The sequence below is a fragment of the Doryrhamphus excisus genome, chromosome 3, assembly GCF_030265055.1.
Source record: "Doryrhamphus excisus isolate RoL2022-K1 chromosome 3, RoL_Dexc_1.0, whole genome shotgun sequence".
NCBI lineage: Eukaryota > Metazoa > Chordata > Actinopteri > Syngnathiformes > Syngnathidae > Doryrhamphus > Doryrhamphus excisus.
Window position 1 is genome coordinate 9,103,670 of NC_080468.1, and position 23,933 is coordinate 9,127,602.

A 23,933-nucleotide genomic window follows, 5' to 3' on the forward strand; every position below is an offset into this window, starting at 1 on the left:
TAACATGACATGCTGGTCCTAAATGCTTAAATGCATAAATAAATGGTTGAAGTCGCACTTTCAAAAAGGTTTAAAGTGTTGAAATTATAGCTAATAATAAAAACCCCAGCCTTCGGCTGTGTATTTGAATGATATTCTTATTTATTGCAATGAACCTGTAAATAAACTAGTGAAATGACTTGACAATTAAAGAAAGGGCAGTTGAAAAGGGACTGTTAACACAAATAACCTGCGGCACATATGGAGAGGAATAAGCTTTGGATGGGCAGTGAGTAATTTTTTTGTGTGGGATTTGTGCAGCCCTTGTGTGTATTTTGACTACCTGAATACTAGTTATTTATTTGATTTTTTTAATGAATATCATGCAAATTAATAAAGGAACAGCGTTACCTTAGATTAAAACTTGCTATAATTCAGTTATGTAGTTGCAGTTGTAGTTTGACTGCCAAGGCGCTAGATGGTGCTAAACCAAGTGTACACGTGTATTTACGTCGCTGTTGTGCCAGTGAAGAAAAGCCAGGGACCAACCATTCACCTTCCCCTAAAGCTCAACAAGCCTCAGTCGGGAAACACCCCGGAAAGAATGGCGATGAACTGGCTACGCTTTTCTGTCCTCGTCTTCGGGGTTTTGTCGCTGTGCCTCGCCACGTCTGGTGACACCAGTGGTGTGAAGAAGATGAAAATGCAGTTCGCTGCAGGGCCCCTGCTGAAGTTTCAAATTTGGTGAGCGAACGAGCGGAAAATGTGGCGAGTCATCGCAAGCTAGCAGACATCAACGGAACGTAGTGGCTAATCTCATAGCCAGCTGAAGATAGTTCTAAACCGTTCTCTTTTAGGTGGATCTTGTCATCAATTGACTAAATAATTATGCCAAAGTTGGAACACGTAATTTCTACGCAAGTCTTTTATCTACTTCCGACCAGTTATAAGTGGAAAAGAAGGCCTCGAGTCCTTATTTTTGTCAAAACACGTGATTTAAAGAAACCGTAAGTGTCTTGAAATACAGTCATGTTTACGATGCGTTTTGAGTCGCGTTACAGTCTTGTATATATATGTATATGCGTAACATTGCGAAACATTAACTAAGAATTAACTAAGATAAAAGGTTCATCTAAACACAGTATATTTTGTACTGAAATTAATTTTAAGCTAACCAAAGCAACAGTTCCGCAGGAGACATGTCACACAACCACACACTCACTAGCTATGTTTGTTGTCAGCTAATATTAGCAATTTGGCAAAGTTTAGCTGCTAACCTTTGCTATCATTGAATTAGGGATGTAGCTATCAAGTATTCTCAAATTCCTTCGAGTAATCGGATAAAAGACAGTTTTGCTTGGTTAAAGAGCACTTAAATGTACAACCAAAAATACATATTTTACTTAATCATGATATAATAGCAATAGCAATTGGTAGTTCTATGTGCTATTTTTTTAGATAGCGGTTTATTTCATGGATTCACATTGTACATCGGAACAAACTGTATTTATCCACCATGCACAAAAGGCACAGAACTTGGGAAGTTTAATATGACCAGCCTGATTGTGAACACGGGAAACTCCATGGGACGACAAAAAGTGATAACATACAACAGGCGGTGGCGAGTAATGTGGGATTTTAACTAGGTGTACAACGATTCTGTATACAATTTTAACAAAACATGTATAAATACGTAGGAAATTATGAGTCCCACATTGTTGAAGTCAGACTGAAGAGAAAGCTAGCCCTCCACACAGCTTACATTATGTTTAGTGCGGTACGTACGATACGTTCAGTGACATTAAATATATTTTTCTGCTCTTTCAACTAAACATCCGCATTGGTGATGTTAAGGGTGCTACGAGTCCTCAAGGCAGAAAGAAAATAATTTTTCGTAATTGGGTTACTCAAATTACTCCAGGAATCGTTTCACCACTACATGGAATGTCTTGCCTTGTAACCTCACCAGGACTCAAAATTGTTGTTTGTGTATGTGCACACAATAGAGTCACATTTGATGCTATAGTTTCTTATCTTTCTAACACATTTTTAAGATTTCAACTAATGCAGTATTGTGAGGTCATGGTTCACTTTGTAGCCTGATGTGCACTAGTTTCTGTAACTTGATTGTTTTTGTTCATGCAGCATCTCCTGAGGGTACAAGCGGGTGTTTGAGGAGTACACGCAGGCTTTGTACCAGCGGTACCCAGACATCCGCATTGAGGGGGAGAACTACCTTCCTATACCCGTCTATCGGTAAGCAAGAGATTATCTGGTGGATTGTAAGCTTCTTTGTCACAGTGGTTTGAGAAATTTCAGCTTTTACCGTGACAGCCTCATGAATACTGTATTAGGTGATTCACTACAGACTGCATTAGTGAAGACGAATGCTTTTAGGCTACAATGGCCAAGTTGTAAGGCGTTAATAAGACCCCGGGGTCTGCATGAGTTGTGCTGGTAATAAACACACCAGTGACCTGAAAAGGAAACTCTCGGGGTGAGCACAGTTCCTTCTGTGATGCTGGTAAAACATTTATTAATAGCTGTTAAGTCACACATTTAACTACCATCCAAGCTGTATAACAAAACAAGGAAAGACATTTTGGACTCACACCTAACTATGAAGACACGGGATGGATGTGTTATGCATAAAGGTTGGTTTATGTTTCTGTGTGGCCACTGTCAAAATTCCTTCTGTATTGCATTTTCAAGTTTAATGAAGTGTGTAATTGTAAATATTTTTGAAACGCAATAATTTCTCTCCCCTTTCCTCAAGGAAACATGACATTTTATTTAAATACTAATACCACACCTTGTGAAAGGTGTGTCCAAACCTTTCTTATCAAGGGCCACATTCTGCCTCCGCGTCAGGTTTTTTGTAATCATTGGCACCAACATTTCAACTTTTTCTTGCTACGTTCCCCCTTTTTGCTCTTTTGTCCTCATTTGGAAATACATTAAAACATGGACTGCTGGCCACAAATGCCCCCTGGGCCACACTTTGGACACCACTGGCCTATTATGTGATTTTAAAAATACATATTTAAAAGCTTTACATTTGAAATTGGGGGAAAATGGATGATTGTGTTATGAATGGTATTAACAGTAGATGCGTCTATATGTACAATTAAGCCACACCCATCAGAATATATGCAGGCTATCCGGAGGGGTTTGAACACATTTAACATAATCACATAAGGTCTGTTTGTTCAAGCTGGCGTCTTGTCTGTCATCTCTCCCTCAGGCATATTGCTTCTTTCCTGTCTGTCTTCAAACTGCTGGTGATCGGTCTCATCATTATTGGGAAGGATCCGTTTGCCCTGTTTGGTGTTCAAGCCCCAGGTATCTGGGAGTGGGGCCAGGGAAATAAGGTACAGTTGTACGCCTTCTGTATGGAACAGTGTTGATTGTCATGGTTGGAGTTTGCAGCAGCGAAGAGCTGCACTGCATCACAATGAGTGTTGTTTGTTATCATATATCACATGACACATAACATATTGTGTGGCAAGTATAGTGCAAGCCCATGGGCTTTAATTAGCCCGTCTACTGTGTATTGCCTCATCAGGAAGTCCCATTAGTGTTCGGGGCCAATGATGGGTGTGCTTAAATGAGTCTTAGGAGGTGTTATGGATCATTTCGTAGTTTTTTGTTGTTTTTTTTATGTTCCTTCCCACTACTTTCAGATATATGCGTGCATGATGGTGTTCTTCTTCAGCAATATGATCGAAAATCAGATGATGTCTACAGGGGCTTTCGAAATCACATTAAATGGTAAGTGTGTTATGGTCAATGCGACCACATGGGTCAGTAATGCTATGAATACTTTGGTTAGCGTCATTAAGCCATTACAGATGGTCCAAACACTGATAAAACGTACACTAAAGCAATACATTTTTCCCATAAGAAATCATGTCAATCTAATTAATCCGTTCCAGTAAGCCAAACAAGTTAATGCAGGGTTCCTACACAAGAATAGGAAAGTATTTTTATGAATTTCTCAGTGGAAAATGGAAAGTCATGTGTTGAGTGTTCCATCTGTTCTGTTTCCTAAAATATCCAATTCTGAATAACTCGAAAAGACACGGATAAATATATTTTCGCTTAGCTTTTAGCTAAGATGTTTGTGCTCACAATAGACGACATATTCCGAAAAACATTGGATAAGATTGACAAGTTAAATAGCCCGCCCTCTGTTTTCAACACATTTTAATAGTTTAACAATTACAGTTGCAGAAGATGCGTCTCAATTATACCTTGATTGAAGACATGATTGTTGACAGCGAGTGATTCAGGAGACCCGAGTCACATTCATGTTTTGCTATGAGTTATTTCTTGACTCAACTTCTTTATTAAAATTCTGGCACCTGCGACTTTGTTTGCCTCCATTGTGGGTTATTTATGCAGCCGTGATCAAAAGAAAAGATGAGGCTTGTGGTGTAACTGTTTGTTAGCAAAGACCTAGTCGCCTGCTGATGACATCATAGACAGGTGACAGTGCTGACTTCAGGTTCCTGTTACCATGTAGTATCAACTGGAAAATATGCGCACAATTTGGCATACATTTTCATCGCTAACCGAGGTGCCACCACTGTATGTTGATAGTTGTGTGGAATTATGAACAAAAATTTGTCTATGTAGATGTGCCAGTGTGGTCCAAATTGGAGTCTGGTCACCTGCCCTCCATGCAGCAACTGGTGCAGATCCTGGACAATGAGATGAAGATGAATGTCCACATGAACACAATGCCACACCACCACTCCTAACACCGCTCTTCACTGTGTGGCAGCAGCTAAAGCCCCTCCATGTAAGGACGCGTTTGACTTCAATGTTTCTATATTGTAAGGTAAGGCTAAGCTAAAGTCTCTGTGTGCTTCTGTCTAGGTTTGAGGTGGGACTCTCCTGGGGCTGTGACGGGATGTTTATGAAGGTCTGCGCTGAAGGCAGGAAGACTGCCAGCGCAGACTGGATGCCCTCATTGTCGTCACCATGCCCCTTAGGGATGCCCCACCACTGACGCCAGAGTGGGATTCACAGCGCGCCTGCCAGCCAGTTGGTCCTTTTCTTGTACTATTTACTTCTTACCCCAGCAGATATCACATTAGGAGAGATTTGACATCCATGAGTGCATCTTCAGTAGTCTAACTGGTTGCATCTTATTGATCATTGTGATTGAATTAATTATCATTTATACCACTGAGCCAAATGTAGAATTATTAAAGGTTTATTGTAAGAGTATCTAATGCCCTGTAGAAATGCACATTTTGTCATGCTATTGTCAAAATAACATTGGAGAAATTGTTTTGCTATGATTTCTGAGTAATTTTTATATTTGCATAACTTGGAATGAGTTGATACGATGAATAAAAACTATTGTAACTGTGGAAACAGTGGTCTTCCCTCGAGTTTTTGGTTTAGAGACAGTCTTGAAGGCAGCCCTGGATGAAGGTGCGTTCATGCTGGCTCATCAACATGTTGGTGCTGACCTCCAGAAGCCTTTTGCCAAAAGCACGGATGCTCGGGGCCGGAATGGTCTTCTGTTGCAAGGGCGTTACCAGGCTCCAGTTGAGATGCTGGATGCACTGGTGGAGCTTCACTTTGGCCGCCAGCACGAAGAGCTCATCCTTCAGTACCGATGGTCCGCAAGAAGGCCTCTCTTTTGTGCATTTACACTGTGGGAAACGGGCATTTTTCTGTGTAACCTTTAACACTAAACTGAGATACACTGAGCCTGCTAAACTAAAACCGTGCAACAGACACTGAATGTAGCTTTACTCAAATAAAGAATACATCAGGCTTACCTGAGCACTGCAGCTACCCACGCTACACCTTGCTTGTTGACCATTAGCCAGGAAGGAGACAAACACTTGGTCCTTCCCCAGCACTCGAATCCCAACATTTCTATTGAGGGACAGGAAGAGTGGAGGCAGGTGAGGCGGGGGAAGGGTTTTCCAGGTCCAGCGACGGACTCTGGCGCTGGTCTCATCCAAACACTGACCACCTAGTCTATTCAGACTCAACCTAAAAGCCGCCATAGACAATCAGCATATTCAGTATGCTTTGATATCGGTCAAGAATCATATACTAGTCAATATATCCTTTTTACCATCTGTTTACCATATTTTTCCATTTCTGTGGTAACAGGTCGCCATGCCATTGGACTGGAAGATGGCTCGAATCGGTCGATGGGGTGTGAGGCTCTCGTCATATAATATGCAAACCCTTCCTTTGTCTTTGGTCACCACAACGACAAGAGCCACGAGGCCGCTGGGGTAACTGTCCACATTGATAAGGATGGTCGTTTGACAGCATATGCGATGTACAAAACATTTTTCAAGGTAGAATCTGATTATTTTTGCAGTGGCTGGATACAAGAGCTGAGCTGAGCCATCTGGGAACATGTTGACAAAGGTCTTGCCGTTCATGTAAAACTTCTGTTGAAATTCCCCGTCCTGACAAAACAACGTATGAAGGTAGAATTCTTGACACAGCTCATAAATTGTACAGTATGTTTGCATGATAATGATGCAAAAAAGGGTTGCATTGTTTGGCAAACATACTTTGGAGGATAGGATTATTTTTTAATTGGCGTACCGCTGGTGGAACTCACGCCTTTGATGGGCATATGATTGGTTTGTTATTAGTCTCACCTTATGATGGCATATACCAAAAGGAGTTGGCCTGTGGTCGCAAACAAACATGCTGGCCTCCTCCTTTATGTGCACAACATTTTCAGTCAGGTTACGATTGACCAACCAACACGGTTGATCTGCACAGGCACCGAACCGGAAGCTGAGGACGTTTATTTCAGGGGCTGTTGGACGACAAAGGTATATGTTATAGATTCTAAAGTCCTGCACCATGTCCTTTGCAAAAAAATACTTGACATTTCATAGGATTTTTCCAGATGGGGGTGCTTGCATTAAGCTCCAAGATGAACGTAAAAGGCAACTGTATTTTGTTTTACAGGTCCAAATCAATGTTAATATCCATAATTATGGATTCATTCATTCATTCATTTTCTACCGCTTTTCCTCACGAGGGTCGCGGGGGGTGCTGGAGCCTATCCCAGCTGTCTTCAGGCAAGAGGCGGGGTACACCCTGGACTGGTCGCCAGCCAATCACAGGGCACATATAGACAAACAACCATTCACACTCACATTCATACCTATGGACAATTTGGAGTCGCTAATTAACCTAGCATATTTTTGGAATGTGGGAGGAAATCGGAGTACCCGGAGAAAACCCATGCGTGCACGGGGAGAACATGCAAACTCCACACAGAGATGGCCGAGGGTGGAATTGAACCCTGGTCTCCTAGCTGTGAGGTCTGCGCGCTAACTACTTGACCACCGAGGCCGGCCCTTTAAGGCCGGCCCTTTAAGGCCGGCCCTTTAAGGCCGGCCCTTTAAGGCCGGCCCTACCACCGTGCCGTCCCATAATTATGGATATTTAATAAAATTATTGGTCCCATGTGTACACCACCCACAAAAAAGTACATTTTATTTGTTTACTTTTTCAGCAAATAAGCTAAGATAGCATGACAATGCTGCTACAATGTGAGTCTAATGTTAGCACCATAGCTAATGATTGTGTCCCCCTCTACTGCAGTTCTGTCTAAAAGAGGTGTGGACAAACACAGCTCATTTGCATTAAAGCTACAGACACACAAAATGACATGTTCCCAAAAAACACTTTTCTTTCAAATCACTTCCAATACAGTACACAGTACACTCTGAAACTGATTTAAAATTGTTGAAAAATAGTACAGTATAATATGACTTCAATGTGATAATAATGATGAAGCTTGTCTGTTTACTCACATGTGTCTGTCCGTTGTTGGACTGCCTCATCGCCCCTCTTCCATCCTGATCGCTCCCTGACGGAAGAAATGACTTAGATGAATTTCTTACTATCAGTGCCTGCTAAATCCTTAGAAGAACACCTCAGTCCACGTTGCAGTTCCAGGCTCATACTGCGGGCTTTCTTCTCTCTGAGAAGCGCGTCTGCCAGTTGCGTGGTGGGCTTTCCTGGCCTCATGCTGGGGGACGCTTCCTGTTCGGCCTCCGCCAAAGGCCTCTTCTTCACCAGAGCCATGCACAGTTTCTGGCGCTCGGTGCAGCAGAAGCCTGGCATCACCTAAAGGTGCATGATGGACGTGAGCTGTGTTGATGGAGCGCTTAGTTCCCCAGAGTTGAGTCTTACCTCCATCTCGTCTTCCCATCTCACGTCCAGCAAAGGCCAGGCGGTCTTGTTGCAGTACTCGCACTTTCCCAGCCATTCAAATGGAGGCTGCGACCACATGAGGGAGCGTTTAGGTTCTGTACTATTGAGGCCACATTTTGTTTCACTACCTCTGAATGACTGTCTGCTGTGTTGAGCCTGGGGTTGTCTGACTCGCGGTAGTAGCTCAGAACTCCTGCTCTGATGCAGCGGCTGGGTGGGTCTGTACTCTATAGAAAATCACATCAGCAGGAAAGTGATGATCGTAGTAGATGCATGGAAATATACTCACATAGTTGTTTAGGTCATGGAGGAGCTCGCAGAGATCATGTTCTAACTTTGCAACCGCATTATCTAATGACAAAACATTTTTAGAATCAATTCAAGCAGCCCAGAGACCACAAGTAGATGTAACCACCCATATGTTGGCATTATACCAGGAGAAAACTCACCGGAAAAGCTGGACCTCATCTTTTTTTCTCTACTTTCTTCCTCTCCAGACTTCACTCACGTCTTGTGCTTCTATCGTGCATAAATATTCACCTCACTCAAAATGAATGCATTGCAGGTAGGTAAACATGCTTCTAAATGCATGTCAGATTGTTTGTAAGATGCAATAGAATGTGGAAAAGTAGCAGACATACCAGAACGCCTCATTGTAGGCATGTGTTCACTGCTTCAGTCTTACTATTGTTGTCAGTAACCATGACGATGTGCTAGTTGTGGCTGTCATGAGTAACCGTGGCAACCCACCTGATATATGATGTGTAATGAATTGTCAACCAGCAATGCCTACTATTACAAATGCAAAAAATGTATACATATATATAAATATATATATAAAATACACAATAAACTTTTAAAAGGCAAATTTGGAAGTTCAGTTTTATCGTGACAACATCACATTCCTTTCTGCGGTTCTATTTGGGAGACTTGTAGTTATACAATTTCACCAGCAGATGTAGGAAAAGGACGGACGACAGGTTAACCAAGACATTCGGCTGTCGTCAATATAAAAGCGATTAATGTAAGGAATTTGTATGACGTCAAAGCTATCAAAATTATACGTAAATTCTGCGGTTGAGGCAGCTGTATTATTATTAATTTACCATACAATCACCGGCCACTTCATTAGGAACAAGAGCAGTGCACGGACACCTGATAAAGCGCCCAATAGGTTCCAATATGTCACGAAACGTCATTGTTTCGTACCTGTCTCAAAAAAGGCATAAAACGCAACAATGATGTAAAATCTCACATCTCCAAAATACTTTATATGCGGTATTTGAACAATCCTTGACCAGGTGCAACCAATTGTAAGATGATCAACTACCCCGCCCACCTCAGCTTCTCATTGGTTGCTGCTTTCCCTGCCACACTTGCCACAAGGAATTAGTTACCAATACAAAAAGCAGCCCTAAAATGTCACAGGCGAGCTTTTTTCCATGAGTCTCAAGCGTAGTGACATGATTCACAAAGCAAACAAGACATTTGTTGCACTTTGCTGGGCTTCAGCCCTTATTTTAACATGTGTTTTGATGGTCGACTGTTATCGTCTGAGGAAGGCAGACAGGAGACAAGATGATCCAGAGGCCAAAGCTGCAGGCCTCAGACGAGGCAAGATTGTATTCGGGGATGTTCTGGGAGGGGATTCTCTGGTGATGAACACCAAGAAATCAAACGCGTCTGTGGAGGATGACATGTTTTATCAAGCTGATGTTCCTGGTAGGAAGCAGTATATTGTTGTTTTTGTTGTTTTATATAAATAAGAGATTTCTCACTTTCCATTAGCACCAACACAACAGACAACTTCTCAGGAAGCCTTCTGGAGGCTTATGAGCTCGCTACATTGCGCTGGTGACCAGATGAAGCTCAGGGTTAATGTACCAGGGCTTAGCCACTTGAGTGTGCAGAAAGGTAAAGTAATCAAACATCAAACCTCTTTACTGTACATCTTTCACATGCAACAAAATGAACGCTGAGTTTTTTTCGTCATTTCTTCTGAAGCTAATGGATATCCATTGCCTTTGTCCCTCGTGCCTTCAACTTGTGGCTACAACATACGCTGGAATTCTCTTGGATTCCTCATGTATGTCCCTTTTGGTGGCTGCTATATGCTTCAACAGGTAATGTTTACAAAAGAAGCAACAAATGTCTCCAATGCATTGTAGAGTATAGAATGTGTTTTCTCTCGAGGGTGGAAGTTTCGTGCTGCCAATGCTTTGGAAGGAACTTCCTGTCTCTCTCTGGTGCCCCAAACCACCCACGACAACTGCTGCCCCAAAGGTAACCACTGCACTACCGTCGGATCCAAATGATTCCAATGCCCGAGTCCCTGCTACGCTGCCTCAGACCACCAATTTGCCCACTTGGCCCAAGGATCAGGTTTTACCCCGTGGCTTTCACAGCCATAAATTACCCACTGATGCACAGATCCAAATCCTCCCCCCTGGGTCTCAGTTTCCCTTTCCCTCTGGATCTAAGAACCCCAAGATTCCCTCTGAGCCCCCGGTCCAAATCCTCCCTGCTGGGTCTCTGTTTCCCTTTCCCTCTGGACCTAAGAACCCCAAGATTCCCTCTGAGCCCCCGGTCCAAATCCTCCCTGCTGGGTCTCTGTTTCCCTTTCCCTCTGGACCTAAGAACCCCACGTTTTCCTCTGAGCCCCAAGCCCAAATTCTACCCCCTGGGTCTCGGGTTCCTTGGAGTCACATAATGCCCCAGTTCCCTGGGTACCCAGTGGGCCTCCCAGCACCTCAGAACCTCTATGCACCTCGACAATACTTGCCACAAGTGAGTCGGTACCCACTCGTAAATCCCTACGTCTGGCATTTCCCAGTACATCAGCCACTAACTGGGAAGCAAACACTGGGCCAAAAAGAAGGAAAAGGAATGCAGCCAAGTAGTCCCCATTTTCCCTGGCCGTATCCTTATTACCCTCCACAGCCGACTGCAAACCCAGCAGAGACCACAACTGCAGCACCATCCCAATTCCCCCCAAAGCTAATGCCCGCTTATCAGGACCTCATGGCTGCAATGCTTGCTGCTAGCTGAAAGTTGCTCCAATAAATTGCTGAATAAATAAGATGTCTATGTTGATTTCATTTGAATCACATATTGTATATCTTGGTAACTAAGCAATTACTGAAATGGCTATGATCAAATTTTGATGTCATACTAAAGAGCAAAAATTGCCAAACTGTCATGTTACCAGAATAAACACAGCATACTCTGTTATTGGCTGTTCAATTGTACTCATTAAAAAAAACTCTCAATTGCTAATGTGTGATGGAAGAGCTTTGAGATGCACTGGTCGAGATAAAATATTTGTTTATTTTTATGAAATTATGGCCAAAATCAAATCAACAGTTGGGATTACGTTTATTTTCCTAAAGCATTTACAGCGTCATATGCAAATTATTTGCAGATTTGACGATGACGTTGTCTGGCGACTTTCAGGACAGCCAATAGCTACTTATCTTACTGAAATGTTGGCAACAGCACTCAGACTGACGGAAAACACTTTTATTACTGTGACTGTTATACTGTTTTTTGCTAACTCCATTGAAGTAAATGTATGAAATGAATATATAAAAAAATATTGTAATTGGCAGCTGAATAACTGGATGACTGTATTCATTTGAGCATGTATTTTCAAAAGCAACAAGCAGAACTTCCTTATCTTAATCTACGCCTTTTCATCCAAACGCTTGCTCTAACCAGTACACTGCCCCCTATAGCTCACACATGAAACAGCGGCTTGGAGGAACACAATATTCTCCGTAATAATACCACTACTATCAACATTTAAACGGTAATGTTCAAGTACCGTGCAGTGGCAAATAATGGGGGAATACTTAAGGTGTAATTTGGAAAAAAGGACGGCCAATAGGATTTTGATTTGTAATTAGCTCACCTGTGTATAGTTTGATTAACCAGGTGTATAATCCCTCCTGCTCCTCACCAGCGTCACCCTGCTAGCAAAAGCTAGCTAATGTAGCAAAGATTTTCGTAGCATTGTCCTCATAACAGAGTGTTTACGTTATGGCGGTAGATGCTCCAAGGCAATGTTGTGTCTCATCGTGTCGGACTGTTGCGCTTGTGTTGCTTCTCTTCGCTCTGGTGCCGAGTTTAAGATGTTTTTCGTGGAAGGGTCTTGGTCACAGACCCCCACGCAATTTAGCAAGTGAGGGTGTAAGGAAGGGCAAGATTTTCTTCAATGGGAAGCCAACATCAGGTAAGATAAGATATGTTAGCAGATAATTCTGTTAAAACTGCTGTGATAATTTTTTCATTCCAGAAGGACTGTGGGACTTCATGGAGCCCTCTCTGCAATGTGGTTTACATCAGATGAGATTAACAGTCCTGGGCCGTGGAGCTGCAGACTGGGGACTAGACCTGGGTATAGTTTGTTCCAACACTAGTCAGGATATTTCTTTACCTGACTCTCTGTACTTGTCACAGGCAGTGGACAATCCCAACCCTTGAGCAAGGCACTAGAATCGTGTGGCTATTTGCTCCATCAGAATGCTTTTGGCTTTGTGTTGGTAATCCCTTATGATGGCTGCAATGTAATACAAGAGGTATGTGTTCACTCGTCAATTAGCAGATGTTATTAGATATTAACACAAAAAGGAAACGATGTTGGGTTTTTCATCACCCCCATTGTTTTTGCATTGTTCACCCGTGCATGCGTGGGTTTTCTCCGGGTTCTCCAGTTTCTCCCACATTCCAAAAACATGCTAGGTTAATTGGCCACTCCAAATTGTCCATAGGTATGAATGTGAGTGTGAATGGTTGTTTGTCTATATGTGCCCTGTGATTTGGCTGGTGACCAGTCCAGGGTGTACCCCACCTCTTGTCCGAAGACAGCTGGGATGGGCTCCAGCACCCCCTGCGACCCTCGTGAGGACAAGTGGTAGAAAATGAATGAATGAATGAATAACGGGAATATTAGTAATAACCTGGTTCAACACGGCCATGTAAACACCAATAACCTTTTGAAAAACCCGAATATGCTCAATATTACCACTGGTTTAAACCTTTTCTAACCTGAGTATTGGGTCATGTATACAGATATTCCCATCGAAATTAATATTGATTTGTGTTCGAAAGGAATCTTGGGCCTTTGACAGGAAGTATTGAATTTGAAAACATGGCGGCACGCAAAACTGCACATTTTTGGAGCCAGAAGGAAACTAACTGTAGCACTAAGAAAGGCAAGTACTGCAGGGTTAGGGTTGTTCATTGTGCCTTGCTGGTGTTTTTGTTTTTGTATACAGGAAGAAGCGGACGTGCATTGCGTCATGATGTTCTCCATGCATCACTGTTTTAATCTGGATATCCCGATTGTTTACAATTACCATGTATATAGGAATAACCCTGTGTGCTCAGGCATGTAAACTGGTTATTCCGAATGTTTCAGAAACCGGAATATTGACTGCATGTAAATGTAGTGACTAACTTTTTGTAAAAATGTATCTTTGATACACTGCTCGCTCCTCCCCCCTGCAAACGCTCCTGCTAGCTTGACCAATTTAGGATCAGGATTTGTAATAAGTGACTAGAATCATTGGAATCAGAAAGTAGGATACTAATGTTAGCAACAAAGCTATGTCAGCTACACTTTGTCCTAACAAGGGGCGCCGGGTATGCTGGAGCCTATCCCAGCTGGCTACATTTATAGGTCAGGAAAGTGGAAAAAGCATAAGAGGTCCCCTTTTTAAGATGTGTAGTGAAGCCTGTAAGTTTAATATGATAAAAGGGGAGTTTTTAAGGTATTGGAAGAGTTTCATGTGATAGGTTCAGCATAATTTATGGATATATTAGAATGCAGTTGGTTGATCATGAATGAATGGATTGAGGCAAAATGGAATGCACTACTTGTCACTTGTTCTGGGAGGTTGAGCGACATACAGTAAATATAGATCTCCAAAATGGGGCTGCCCAGTTGATGATAAAATATATTCAAAAGCCTATCGGTCATTGCAACAATTGTTTTTTTATTTTTTTTTTAAGTTTCATGATGCTGCTTACTTCGCTTTGTTTCAGGATGGCTATTATGTGTTGCCAATGAGCTACCTGCGGACTTCAATTACACTGGCGTGCCCCATGACTGCCGCTTTGACCACTGGAGATTCCATCCCTCCAATTGCCGGGAACACATACCGATCCAAGCGCTATGCAGCCCCGGCATTCTCCAGCTATGACCCTTACCAACAACATTATTATTCCTATTTGTATTACCTCTACTACATGAATATGATGGCAAATCATCAGTTTGGCCAACCAGTTTACAATCCCATGTATTATCCGTTACGCTACAGCCCGCCCAAGACCACCACTTCACCCCAAGTCGCCACTCATGCTCCCTCTGACTCCAATCAGAAATTTGCAATGCCTTATTCCATCTATTCCCACTATATTCCTCCTCCCTACCCAAATGCACCCTATTGCCACATGCCAGGTGCACTTTGTCCAATAGCTTTTCCTCAATATTACCCAGGGCCGAACCAACCAATAGAACCTACCCCAGCTCCAACTGTGGCGAGGCCGTCCACTGTGGCGTGGCCACCCACTGTGACAAAGGCGCCCACTATGCCTACTACTACATCTAGATGCAAACATGCAGGTACCCCTACCACCACAACTGTATCACCTAGATATAAACCCACCACTACTACTGCCACCTCCACCTCCACCACCACTGCTACTAAATCAAGGTGTAAACTCAGAACCACCACTTCAACCACAAAGAATAGAAACTTTACCCCGTATGCCGCAGCGCCCTTTGCACCAGAGGTTTCATACAACACAAGAGGTGAAACGCCAAGCGATCCTAAAAGTGTACCTCAGAGCAGCTACAAATCTGGACCCCTACTGAACTACCAGTACTGGCAACAAGAGCCCTGGGTTCCTCAGGCTGTGGATGAGGACCCCGACTATGACTGGGATGATCTAGATCCTTAGCTGGTAAGCATCACCAAGTTGTCACTTTCCGTACTTTCTACCTCTCAATGCCAACTGTCTTTCATTTTTCTCTTTCAGGCGTGTAGTCCTGATGCCATTCAATAAATGTTTTAATTAGAAGGTGGTCTGAATGGTTCTTACACACAGGCTACCATTTCAAATGAAACCTTTGTCGTGATATGTAGAGTACCCCACCTCCAGTATGTTTAACTGCAGTATATGTACTCTGGATGTGCTCTGAATCATGTACAATGTCCTTTCAGCTACAAGGCAACTGTCTATTGCTGTGATATACAGTAGTTACCAAAGTGAGCTAAAATCACACCTTTTTTCTCATATTTTGACCTTTTTTCTCAAATGTACTGACATTTACAAGAACCGGATGGATGAGTATTTTGACTTTTAAAGTCGCATATTTACGTCATTAATACTTCAACTATGCAATTCTTTTCTTAATGACTATTTTTCTAATATCCTTATTTTTGTCAACACACAGCTATTATATAACTGGCAACACAAGTACACCTCACAGTGAACATCCAATGTCCCTTGAGAAGAATGTTTTTGAAATATTGTAGCTAGGGATGGATGGTGGGTTACGTTGGGGTAATCTACTACCATGCCTGTGTATTTTTTACTTAAGTATATTTAGCATGTTTGGCTATCAGCTTTTCTTCCATAACTAAAAAAGGGCATGAAATGTAATTGATGATCCTATGTTGCTTTGGCTTTTCCTGTGAAACCTGCCCAGGCTTTCCAGTGCGCATGCACACACCCCATTCTGTCTCTTCCCATATATTTCCACATGGTGCCATCTCCTCTGGGCACCCCTGCCACGATGCACATCTATACACATCACTGGAGCTGGGCCGCACGTGACTGCCCAGTCATGTTGTGCTGCAGAAGCAGGGATGTGTGCTTGTGATGCTGCTCCTTCACTATTGAACCTCCCTGAAGACGAGCAAAGACCTCACTTCATGCAGCCTGGAATGTTTATATCGTGTGGTCCCCAAGCATTGGAGAGAGACAGCTCTTGTTTCATTAAAGGATGTTATTGGGCAATTGTTGCCATTCTGCCATGAAGGTGAGTGCTTTGCCCAGCATTTCTGCATGATTAAGGTGGTTTGAGTAATACTTCTCATTTTTTTTTTTAAATCTCAGGGAACATAGACACATCTCACCTCTGACATCCCTGACAATCTTTACATGGAGGAAGACTATGATGTGGACATGGATGAAGTATTCATGGGAAGGGTCACAGCAGGTCACTGGTGGATGGACTTGGGGAAGGAGGACATCATTGAAGCCGAAAGAGGCTCCATGGTGAACAGTCGCAGCTGGGCCGAGGAGCTTCAAGAGTGTTACAATGGAGGACAATCCAGACTGTCCAGCATCTCGGTGAGCGTCTTTAATTATTGGAAACCTGCTGTGCAGCCCACATTCCCAAGGGAGGCGATCATACTCTGCTTCAACATGTCTATACATTTCGGAATTCATGCTCCCCAAGACTCATGTCGGCGCAGACTATGCTTGACTGTAGGCAAGACTATATTATCTTGCTACTCGCTAGTGTTGCTAGGATTAAACTAATGGCTTTGTCATTTCAGAGGACACAAAATACACTGCTATAATAATAACAGCAGTGTATTATTATATTAATATAGCTGTTATTATTATAACAGCAGTGTAATAATAAGCTGTACACTTACTATACAAGTTTCAGTATATGTCTATCTATTATCCCTTGGGAAGACTCACCTTTTGAGTCTGAATCAGGAGTGTCAGAGGGACATTTATGGCCCGTAACTGTGTGGGTTTTTTTTTTTACTGGCCCTCTAAACATTTCAAAAATGAAAAAAAAAATATATTACATTGATATTAAAGACTATATATATACACTCCTGATCAAGAATTTGAGTTGTCCCATTTTTCATTTTGAAGCTCTAATTGGAACTCCCTTAAGATGCAACAGTGCAAAATGTAATTTTTTTTAATTTTTCATCTGGTCTTAAAATTTAGATATAAAAAGTCTGAATATTATTGTAGGAAAAATTTAAAAATTAGGTTAAAAGTTATATTGCTATGATAAAGTCAAAACACTATGAGAATAAAGACAGAGTTACGGGGGTATGCTGGAGCCTATCCCAGCTGACTTTGGGCAAGAAGCGGGGTGCACCCTGGTCTGGTCAAGACATAACATTACAAGAAAACATACAAGAAAGTTTAAATATTCATTCATTTTCTACCGCTTATCCGCACGAGGGTCGTCGGGGGTGCTGGAGCCTATCCCAGCTGTCTTTGGGCGGGAGGCGGGGTCGCCAGCCAATCGCAGGGCACATATAGACAAAGAACCATGCACACTCACATTCATACCTATGGACAATTTGGAGTCGCCAATTAACCTAGCATGTTTTTGGAATGCATGCACGGGGAGAACATACAAACTCCACACAGAGATGGCCGAGGGTGGGATTGAACTGGGGTCTCCTAGCTGCGAGGTATGTGTATAAGTGTGTATAAGATGTATACACTGTAGGAGTGACTTCTTACAGGGTTGTTGTTTAATACAAGTTCATAAAACCTGCACCTTTGCCCCTGAGACAAAACACTCAACTATTAGTCATCTGCAATGGAGCAGAAAAGATGACTCAAAATGTTTACCCAGCATTCACGGCTATGACACAGCACTATTAGCCTTGTGTGTGTGTGTGTGTGTGTGTGTTTACACTGAGCAGTTTTCTCTTTACATCACATGAGAACATGGGAGGCAAAACAAATGATTCCAAATCCCTGTCTGTGATTCAGGTCAGTGAGTTCACTCCAGCGGCGTCCCAGCCAGTGTTAAATGTACTGACATTTACAAGAACCGATTATTATTTGTATCGCTCTTTTTACTGTGCAGCCATCACATGCACGCGTGTATATGAGTCAGGTCAGTGCATTTGTATGCTCTTGGTGAAGGAGGAAGATGGAGGGATAGATAGCACATCTGGAGACCAGTGAGTACCTCCCTCTCGCCATCCTTCCTCTCCTGCATACGTACGGTATGTCTTCCCACGCTTCCCCCTCCCACATCCCTCCCCCTTTCCTGTCTCCCTTCCCCTCCCTCTCCTGCAGTATATGAAAGGGTCTCCTGGGTCCGGCTGCACTGCAGTGTAGACGAAGGGCAGGGCGTGCCTGCTCAGTACAATGCGCTGAAGTGATGGTGCACCAGGAGAAACACGTTTACCAGGTGTGTGTATCTGTTCATGTGTCTGTTTGCGTTTATGTGAAATGTTGTGCGCAGGCAGTGGAAAAATTGTGTCAGGCATTATTACATGATAGGCATCCATCACTTGTGTGACGCTGGGTGATTCAGCTATGCAGAGTGGGTGTGTTCTTTTTGTCGTCTGTTTAGCTCTCATGTCAAATTGGGAGTAGGTCTGTATTATGTTAAAACTGTTTGCCCTCCTTTTAAATAGAAACATGGTGTCATCACAGTCTAACCTGATATTGCGCTACCAAATGTTCCAGTTTTTGTGGCGCGCGCACACACAACAAGCAGATAGCCTTGGGACATGAATCTCATTATGCAAAAATAGCCTCGCCACAGTGCCTGAATAGAAACACACGTCCCGTTAAAGCTGTGTGTTGGCAATTAGATGGTCATTAAAAAGCAGGGAAAGGTGCATGATGGTAGACTGGCAATAGAATATGTGATAACTACTTTGGACAAATGAAAGAAATATGGATTGAAATGACTAATAGTGGCTGTGAAATTGGGAAAAGATCAATGCAAGCATAATTATTATACAACATGTTGTCATATTTGTAAATGTGAGTACTACGATAAAAAGTCACTACCAGGACAAGGCTGGAGATGGAATCTGCCACATCATTCCTTCTATAGCAGCCTTACAGAGGGCCGTCAATCCCATGATACACTGCGGGGTAATTAGGCGGCACTTTACTATAAAGACGTCACCTGTCCATACCGTTATTGTATAGGCTTACTTAATATACTGTATACTTTGGGGCATACTTTTTCCTAAAAATAGGTTTTCCAAACTAAGGGTTGAGCCAAAAAAGGGCTCGGGTCAGTCGCTCTCTATAAGAATAAAATTCAAGTTGTTTTGAATTCACATTCATACGCTTTTTATCGTGTTTATGGTTTGTGTGGATGTAATGGTAATACAGTACATACAGTATAGTCTAAATTGGGTTAATTATAACTGACGGTTTATTCCTATGTACGTGTGGCAACACAAGCAAGATGTTGCATGTTTTATATTATAGCAAAACATAAATGAAAACCACATTAATATTGAGCTGCAAAATAAAAGCAAACCATATGCAGTTGCTGCCAAAGAATGGCCATAATCATCCCATATACTTTTAATATCCTTGATTGTACAGTCTTCTTTTATTTGTGCTTGTTTTTATTCCAACAGGCCCAGAGGAATGAGAGAGAGTCAATCAGGCAGAAACTTGCTCTCGGCAGTTTCTATGACGACGAGCCAGTCATCTTCACCAGTTGCAGCAAAAACGACTCGTCCTCTCGGTAGGCTTTTGAATGGGAGCGTGTGATGCGACACAAGGGGTTTGATCAACACGGCCCTTTGAAGGCCGGCGCCAATATTTTTGCTTCTGATGCCTGACATGTTTGATCTCTGCATTTGCTACATGGCTGACAGCCCCTCCATCTAAGAACATGGGTATTTAATTATGCTTGGCACACTTTCTACTTTTTATTTTAGTAGTCTCTTCCCACGCAGTGTCATGACTGATTCATTTTATATGAACGCACGCATCCAGGCCTAAAGATTCAATTTAATTTATTTTAATTACTGGTCTATTTGTGAGTTCTAACTACACACAACAAACACATTTGCCTGATTTTATTTTATTTTTTACTTTACTAGAAGGTTTTTTTTTTCTTTATTTTTCTCAACCTGCTGGACCTTCCTCAGAAATCATTTGTGCCTTTCATGTTTAAAACCACTCGCTGCTCTAAGACCTTCCATTCTTTTGTTCCTGACGACCATTTTACAACATAACATTTACCACTGTTGTATTCTAAAAGTGGTTTTGCTGAAAGTTCTGGGGCTTTTTCTAGCCGAGTGTCTCACACATATCTCTTTCATCAGTTTGCAAAACCTGCAGGTGTGTTTTGTCAACGACAGCAGCAGCGACAAAGACAGCGATGCGGAGGACAGCAGGACAGAAACCAGTCTGGATACACCTCTGTCACCTGTGGTACGCACACAGTCTTATTATAATCTCAACAACTCTAATGAGATCCAATGCAAGAGTTGTATTATGATGTACACTCTGCAGTGCTAGTGTGACAATGCTTATTGTGCTTGTTGTATTTTAGAATTGCACTTATGGCAGTATTAGCTTTATTAGATGGAATACCTGTAACCTCAAATTGTGCAGGTGGACTTAATGAAATGTCCTGTAAGACACTTCCTGTTTCTGCACAATGTATAATCACGTCATCTTCCTCTTTAGAGCAAGCAGAGCTCATCGTTATCTGATCGAGACACAGCAGAGGAGGATTCAGATCCATTAGATGACTGCGGCGGGTTCTGGCGGGTGCAGCGGAGGCTCCAGGAGGAGGCCCGGGTGGCACTGGCTCTGGCGAGACCCATGGCCAAGATGCAGGTGGAGGTGGAAAGGCAAATACAGCTACACAGACGCTCACCTGTGGCAGATCTGGTGAGTCGGGAATATTCCCAGTAAGAATTTGCGCCACAGATTACATCCTAAATGCCGAGTATTGTAGGACTAGTCGTCTTGCAGGTTATAGGAGAATTTAGCAGGGTTTTACATGAAAATCCTCTTTAATTGGATCAGGATTTTAAGGTGGACTTCAATCCCACAGGAGAAAAAAATCATTTCAAAGGCATTACGTATACTACATTTCCATAATGCTAAGTAGCTCAACATATTATCCACTGGATGCAATATAAATGAATCCATCTGTGATGTGCATACAGCTTCCCCACTTGCCTCACATCAGCGAAGGCTTGATGAAGAGGAATCTGAGGCGAGGGGACATGAGGGATATGAGTCTTGGGCAGCTCCAAGTCATCACAAATGACATGCACTCGCAGATCCAGAGTAAGTCAATTTGCTGTTTATGGCATTTTATTGAACAGATTTATTTGAGATGGCCTTATGATTATAAATGAACAACTTTTATGTTCCATATTTACATTCAATATCATATGATCTGGATGCAGGTCTAAATGAGGAGCTGGTGCAGCTCCTCCTAATGAGGGATGAGCAGCATGTAGAGCAGGATGCCATGCTGGTGGACATCGAAGACCTCACCAGGTAAAAGCACTCACATCTTGTTTTTTTGGAATTCTATGTAGTACCTCTTGTGTTTACTATGACAGACATGCTCACAGCCACCAGCGGCACCAGGCAGAGAAAGCCAACGCTAAATAAATTCCTCCTGTGTGTCCATCTGCACGCCATCCGACTTAGTACTCACTCCATCGATTGTCCCTTGTGTTGCCACGGAAACTCCATCTGTGCTGTCTCTGGAGGAAAAAAAGAGAGCATATAGTTAAGTATTGCACCACTGGATGTCGTCCAAGGACATAAATGAAGCTTATGGAGGGGAGTTTTAAACAGGCACAGCTGATAGGCTTTTCACTCCCATTGGATTCATAATAGTAATAATAACTGCTGGATTTAGTTCAAAGAATTAAGGGAATCTTCTTGACATAATTCCATCCGGAGACCAATTTGTCATCTCATTGGTTTTTCAATGTACATTTTCAGTACAAAATGATGGTTTGGAAGGGAGCAGATGCACGGAAATTGAGTGTTGTAATAGAAAATCATTAAATCTGTCAGTCCAAGACAGCGCTGATTTGCAGCTTAGCTTCAATGTGACGTTCTAATGCTGCAACATTACTGAGAATCACACAAAACTGGATGTAAAAAATGCTGCTAGTGCACACTTTATTTGTGCTTTTTTTATTTTTTCAAATACGTCACGGAAAACATGCAGGATAGAGATTTGGGGCGAAATGGGAGCGACAGAGCAAAAATAGAGGTATGATGAACTGCCTCAAAATAAACATGCGGTGAGAGGCTCATTTTGCTAGGTAAGCATAAATCTGTAAAACAAAACATTCGTAAAATCCTGCACTTGACATATCTATTTTATGTAAGATTATGGACATGAAGGATGCCAAAGAGAAGGAAGCAACCACTTATTGGTCATGAATAGTGTGTCCTTTTTACATGCTGTCAACTTTCTTTTTCTATTGTATGCCATGTACTGTATGATGATTGTAAAGAAATTAAACATTTTAAATGTGACTGTTTGTTTTATGTCTAAACGTTGTTTTACAAAACATCTGCAACACATTAGACATGGTCAAGGTTAATGAGTCGAATCTTTGTACTGAATCAAGAATCATGAGTCCAAGGCCTCCATTAACTTGGATCCAATGAGTTCTCAGTCTGGATGCTGCTCAGTCAGCAGACTCACGAAAAGCATGGGTAGTCGCAGGAAATGAAGAGCTTGCAACCAAAAGGCGCTAAATCCATTTTGACTGATTTCGAGAAAATCAATGATTTTTAATTACGCACATATCAATCTATTTGGTCATCAAGTCTATATTGCAAATGAAAGAGCTATCAATATAGGTCATAAAAACGCATGCTATAAAAATCCTGCACACACCATGTATTTTATAATTTTAAATTATTTTATTTTTCGGATTTAGTGCCTTTTGGCTGAAATGATGGATTTAGCGCCTTTTGGCTGAAATAAATTTGAAGTCACCTTTAACTTCTTCAATGGCATTGTTGTAAAAGAATGTAAGGTGCTTTAATGTGCTATGCTAATTAAATAATTACAACACAGAAGCCATTCTCAACATACAATACACCCCCCCCCCCCACACACACACATGCACTCGTTCACCTTCACACATTACAGAAACGAAATGTTATAACCTACCACTAGTACGCTGTTACTGATAAAATTTTGTTAAGATATTATAGCACACATTAACATCATCTACATTCCATGATGATCAGCTTTAACACAACTCAACATACCCAATTATACAAGACAATGGTACAAGACATGTCATACAGTGCAGGTGCATTCAACTTGTAGGCTGCAGTAGAGCGACACATGAAAAATAACAATTTGCAGACAATAATAAAAATGTTATTAAAAGCAGTGCTCATATTTGACTGCACAATGAAGGTGACAGTGACAAAAATCATCTCATTACAAACTCTTTACATTGTATGTTTTTTAGTAGTAAAATAATGTTTCTCATGAAAGTTGGAGGTGTCAAGGTAGAGACATGCCTTGTATGGCGTAAAAAAAACTTCCATGTTACAGAATACTGTAAAAACACAATTTGTGTTCTCCTGAATTGCATAACATACTGTAACTATCATACGTGTACTTAATGTACACAAACAAAACAGGATGCGCACTGATACCGGCTTTCTGTATGTGCAGTGCCAATTGTATTGTTCTCTCTGATTGGTCAGATTACACTGGGGAACACTCAAAATGTTGCATTTAAAGTAAGACTTGTTTTTAGTCAATTTAAGTGTGCTGAGTTCAAATCTGAAGTTAGTTTTTTTCTGCAAGCTACAGATTTTATGCAATCTTTAATTTTTATTAAAAATAGAAAAAAATCGAGCATTATTATAGGATATTGCAATGTCAGCCACAAATCAGTATATTTAACAAGGCAAAAGAAACAGAACATTAAAATGTGATTTTAGATTAAAGT

General features: G+C 41.9%; 4 protein-coding genes across 10 annotated transcripts; 3 read left to right on the forward strand and 1 right to left on the reverse strand.

The window, feature by feature from the left end:
- Positions 1-518: 518 nt before the first annotated feature.
- Positions 519-5,364, forward strand: selenot1a (selenoprotein T, 1a). Its single transcript, XM_058068311.1, has 6 exons — positions 519-723; positions 2,125-2,235; positions 3,224-3,350; positions 3,663-3,750; positions 4,618-4,783; positions 4,861-5,364. Exons 1-5 carry the CDS (start codon positions 584-586, stop codon positions 4,740-4,742), a joined length of 591 nt encoding a protein of 196 aa, XP_057924294.1. The 5' UTR covers positions 519-583; the 3' UTR covers positions 4,743-4,783; positions 4,861-5,364.
- Positions 4,324-12,589, reverse strand: LOC131126107 (glutamate-rich protein 6). Of its 3 annotated transcripts, none has more exons than XM_058068302.1 (12): positions 12,113-12,589; positions 8,652-8,721; positions 8,492-8,553; positions 8,331-8,429; positions 8,182-8,268; positions 7,922-8,115; positions 7,800-7,855; positions 6,627-6,790; positions 6,349-6,428; positions 6,094-6,252; positions 5,778-5,997; positions 4,324-5,648 (listed from the first exon to the last, which is right to left on the reverse strand). In XM_058068302.1, the coding sequence occupies exons 2-12, from the start codon at positions 8,668-8,670 to the stop codon at positions 5,391-5,393; spliced, it is 1,398 nt and encodes a 465-aa protein (XP_057924285.1). In that variant the 5' UTR covers positions 8,671-8,721; positions 12,113-12,589; the 3' UTR covers positions 4,324-5,390. The 3 variants fall into 3 exon arrangements, with proteins under 3 accessions (XP_057924285.1, XP_057924284.1, XP_057924286.1); XM_058068301.1 differs by lacking the exon at positions 12,113-12,589 and adding an exon at positions 9,412-9,560; XM_058068303.1 differs by lacking the exon at positions 12,113-12,589 and adding an exon at positions 8,844-8,874.
- On the forward strand, positions 9,563-11,433 carry LOC131126108 (uncharacterized). Its single transcript, XM_058068304.1, has 4 exons — positions 9,563-9,924; positions 9,991-10,116; positions 10,207-10,325; positions 10,396-11,433. Exons 1-4 carry the CDS (start codon positions 9,645-9,647, stop codon positions 11,248-11,250), a joined length of 1,380 nt encoding a protein of 459 aa, XP_057924287.1. The 5' UTR covers positions 9,563-9,644; the 3' UTR covers positions 11,251-11,433.
- On the forward strand, positions 11,988-22,488 carry LOC131126109 (schwannomin-interacting protein 1-like). Of its 5 annotated transcripts, XM_058068306.1 has the most exons (12): positions 11,988-12,433; positions 12,497-12,598; positions 12,661-12,779; positions 14,248-15,168; positions 15,244-16,249; positions 16,327-16,563; positions 19,596-19,705; positions 20,292-20,400; positions 20,659-20,865; positions 21,147-21,270; positions 21,393-21,486; positions 21,552-22,488. In XM_058068306.1, exons 6-12 carry the CDS (start codon positions 16,372-16,374, stop codon positions 21,601-21,603), a joined length of 888 nt encoding a protein of 295 aa, XP_057924289.1. In that variant the 5' UTR covers positions 11,988-12,433; positions 12,497-12,598; positions 12,661-12,779; positions 14,248-15,168; positions 15,244-16,249; positions 16,327-16,371; the 3' UTR covers positions 21,604-22,488. The 5 variants fall into 5 exon arrangements, with proteins under 5 accessions (XP_057924289.1, XP_057924288.1, XP_057924293.1 ...); XM_058068310.1 differs by lacking the exons at positions 11,988-12,433; positions 12,497-12,598; positions 12,661-12,779; positions 14,248-15,168; positions 15,244-16,249 and adding an exon at positions 18,283-18,397 and having other exon boundaries at positions 16,545-16,563; XM_058068309.1 differs by lacking the exons at positions 11,988-12,433; positions 12,497-12,598; positions 12,661-12,779; ... (1 more) ...; positions 15,244-16,249; positions 16,327-16,563 and adding exons at positions 16,590-18,164; positions 18,283-18,397.
- Positions 22,489-23,933: the final 1,445 nt, after the last annotated feature.

Excerpts from the sequence above, each read along its gene's own strand:
- LOC131126107 (XM_058068302.1), bottom strand. Across the intron at positions 7,856-7,921 it reads GAACTGCAACGTGGACTGAG|GGAGCGATCAGGATGGAAGA; the intron begins GTGTTCTTCTAA and ends TTCTTCCGTCAG. Across the intron at positions 6,429-6,626 it reads TTGGTATATGCCATCATAAG|GACGGGGAATTTCAACAGAA; the intron begins GTGAGACTAATA and ends TTGTTTTGTCAG.
- LOC131126108 (XM_058068304.1), top strand. The coding sequence starts at position 9,645 with ATGAGTCTCAAGCGTAGTGACATGATTCACAAAGCAAACAAGACATTT. Across the intron at positions 9,925-9,990 it reads TTATCAAGCTGATGTTCCTG|CACCAACACAACAGACAACT; the intron begins GTAGGAAGCAGT and ends ACTTTCCATTAG. Across the intron at positions 10,117-10,206 it reads CCACTTGAGTGTGCAGAAAG|CTAATGGATATCCATTGCCT; the intron begins GTAAAGTAATCA and ends TTTCTTCTGAAG.
- LOC131126109 (XM_058068305.1), top strand. The coding sequence starts at position 12,241 with ATGGCGGTAGATGCTCCAAGGCAATGTTGTGTCTCATCGTGTCGGACT. Across the intron at positions 12,434-12,496 it reads CAATGGGAAGCCAACATCAG|AAGGACTGTGGGACTTCATG; the intron begins GTAAGATAAGAT and ends TTTTCATTCCAG. Across the intron at positions 12,599-12,660 it reads AGACTGGGGACTAGACCTGG|GCAGTGGACAATCCCAACCC; the intron begins GTATAGTTTGTT and ends TACTTGTCACAG.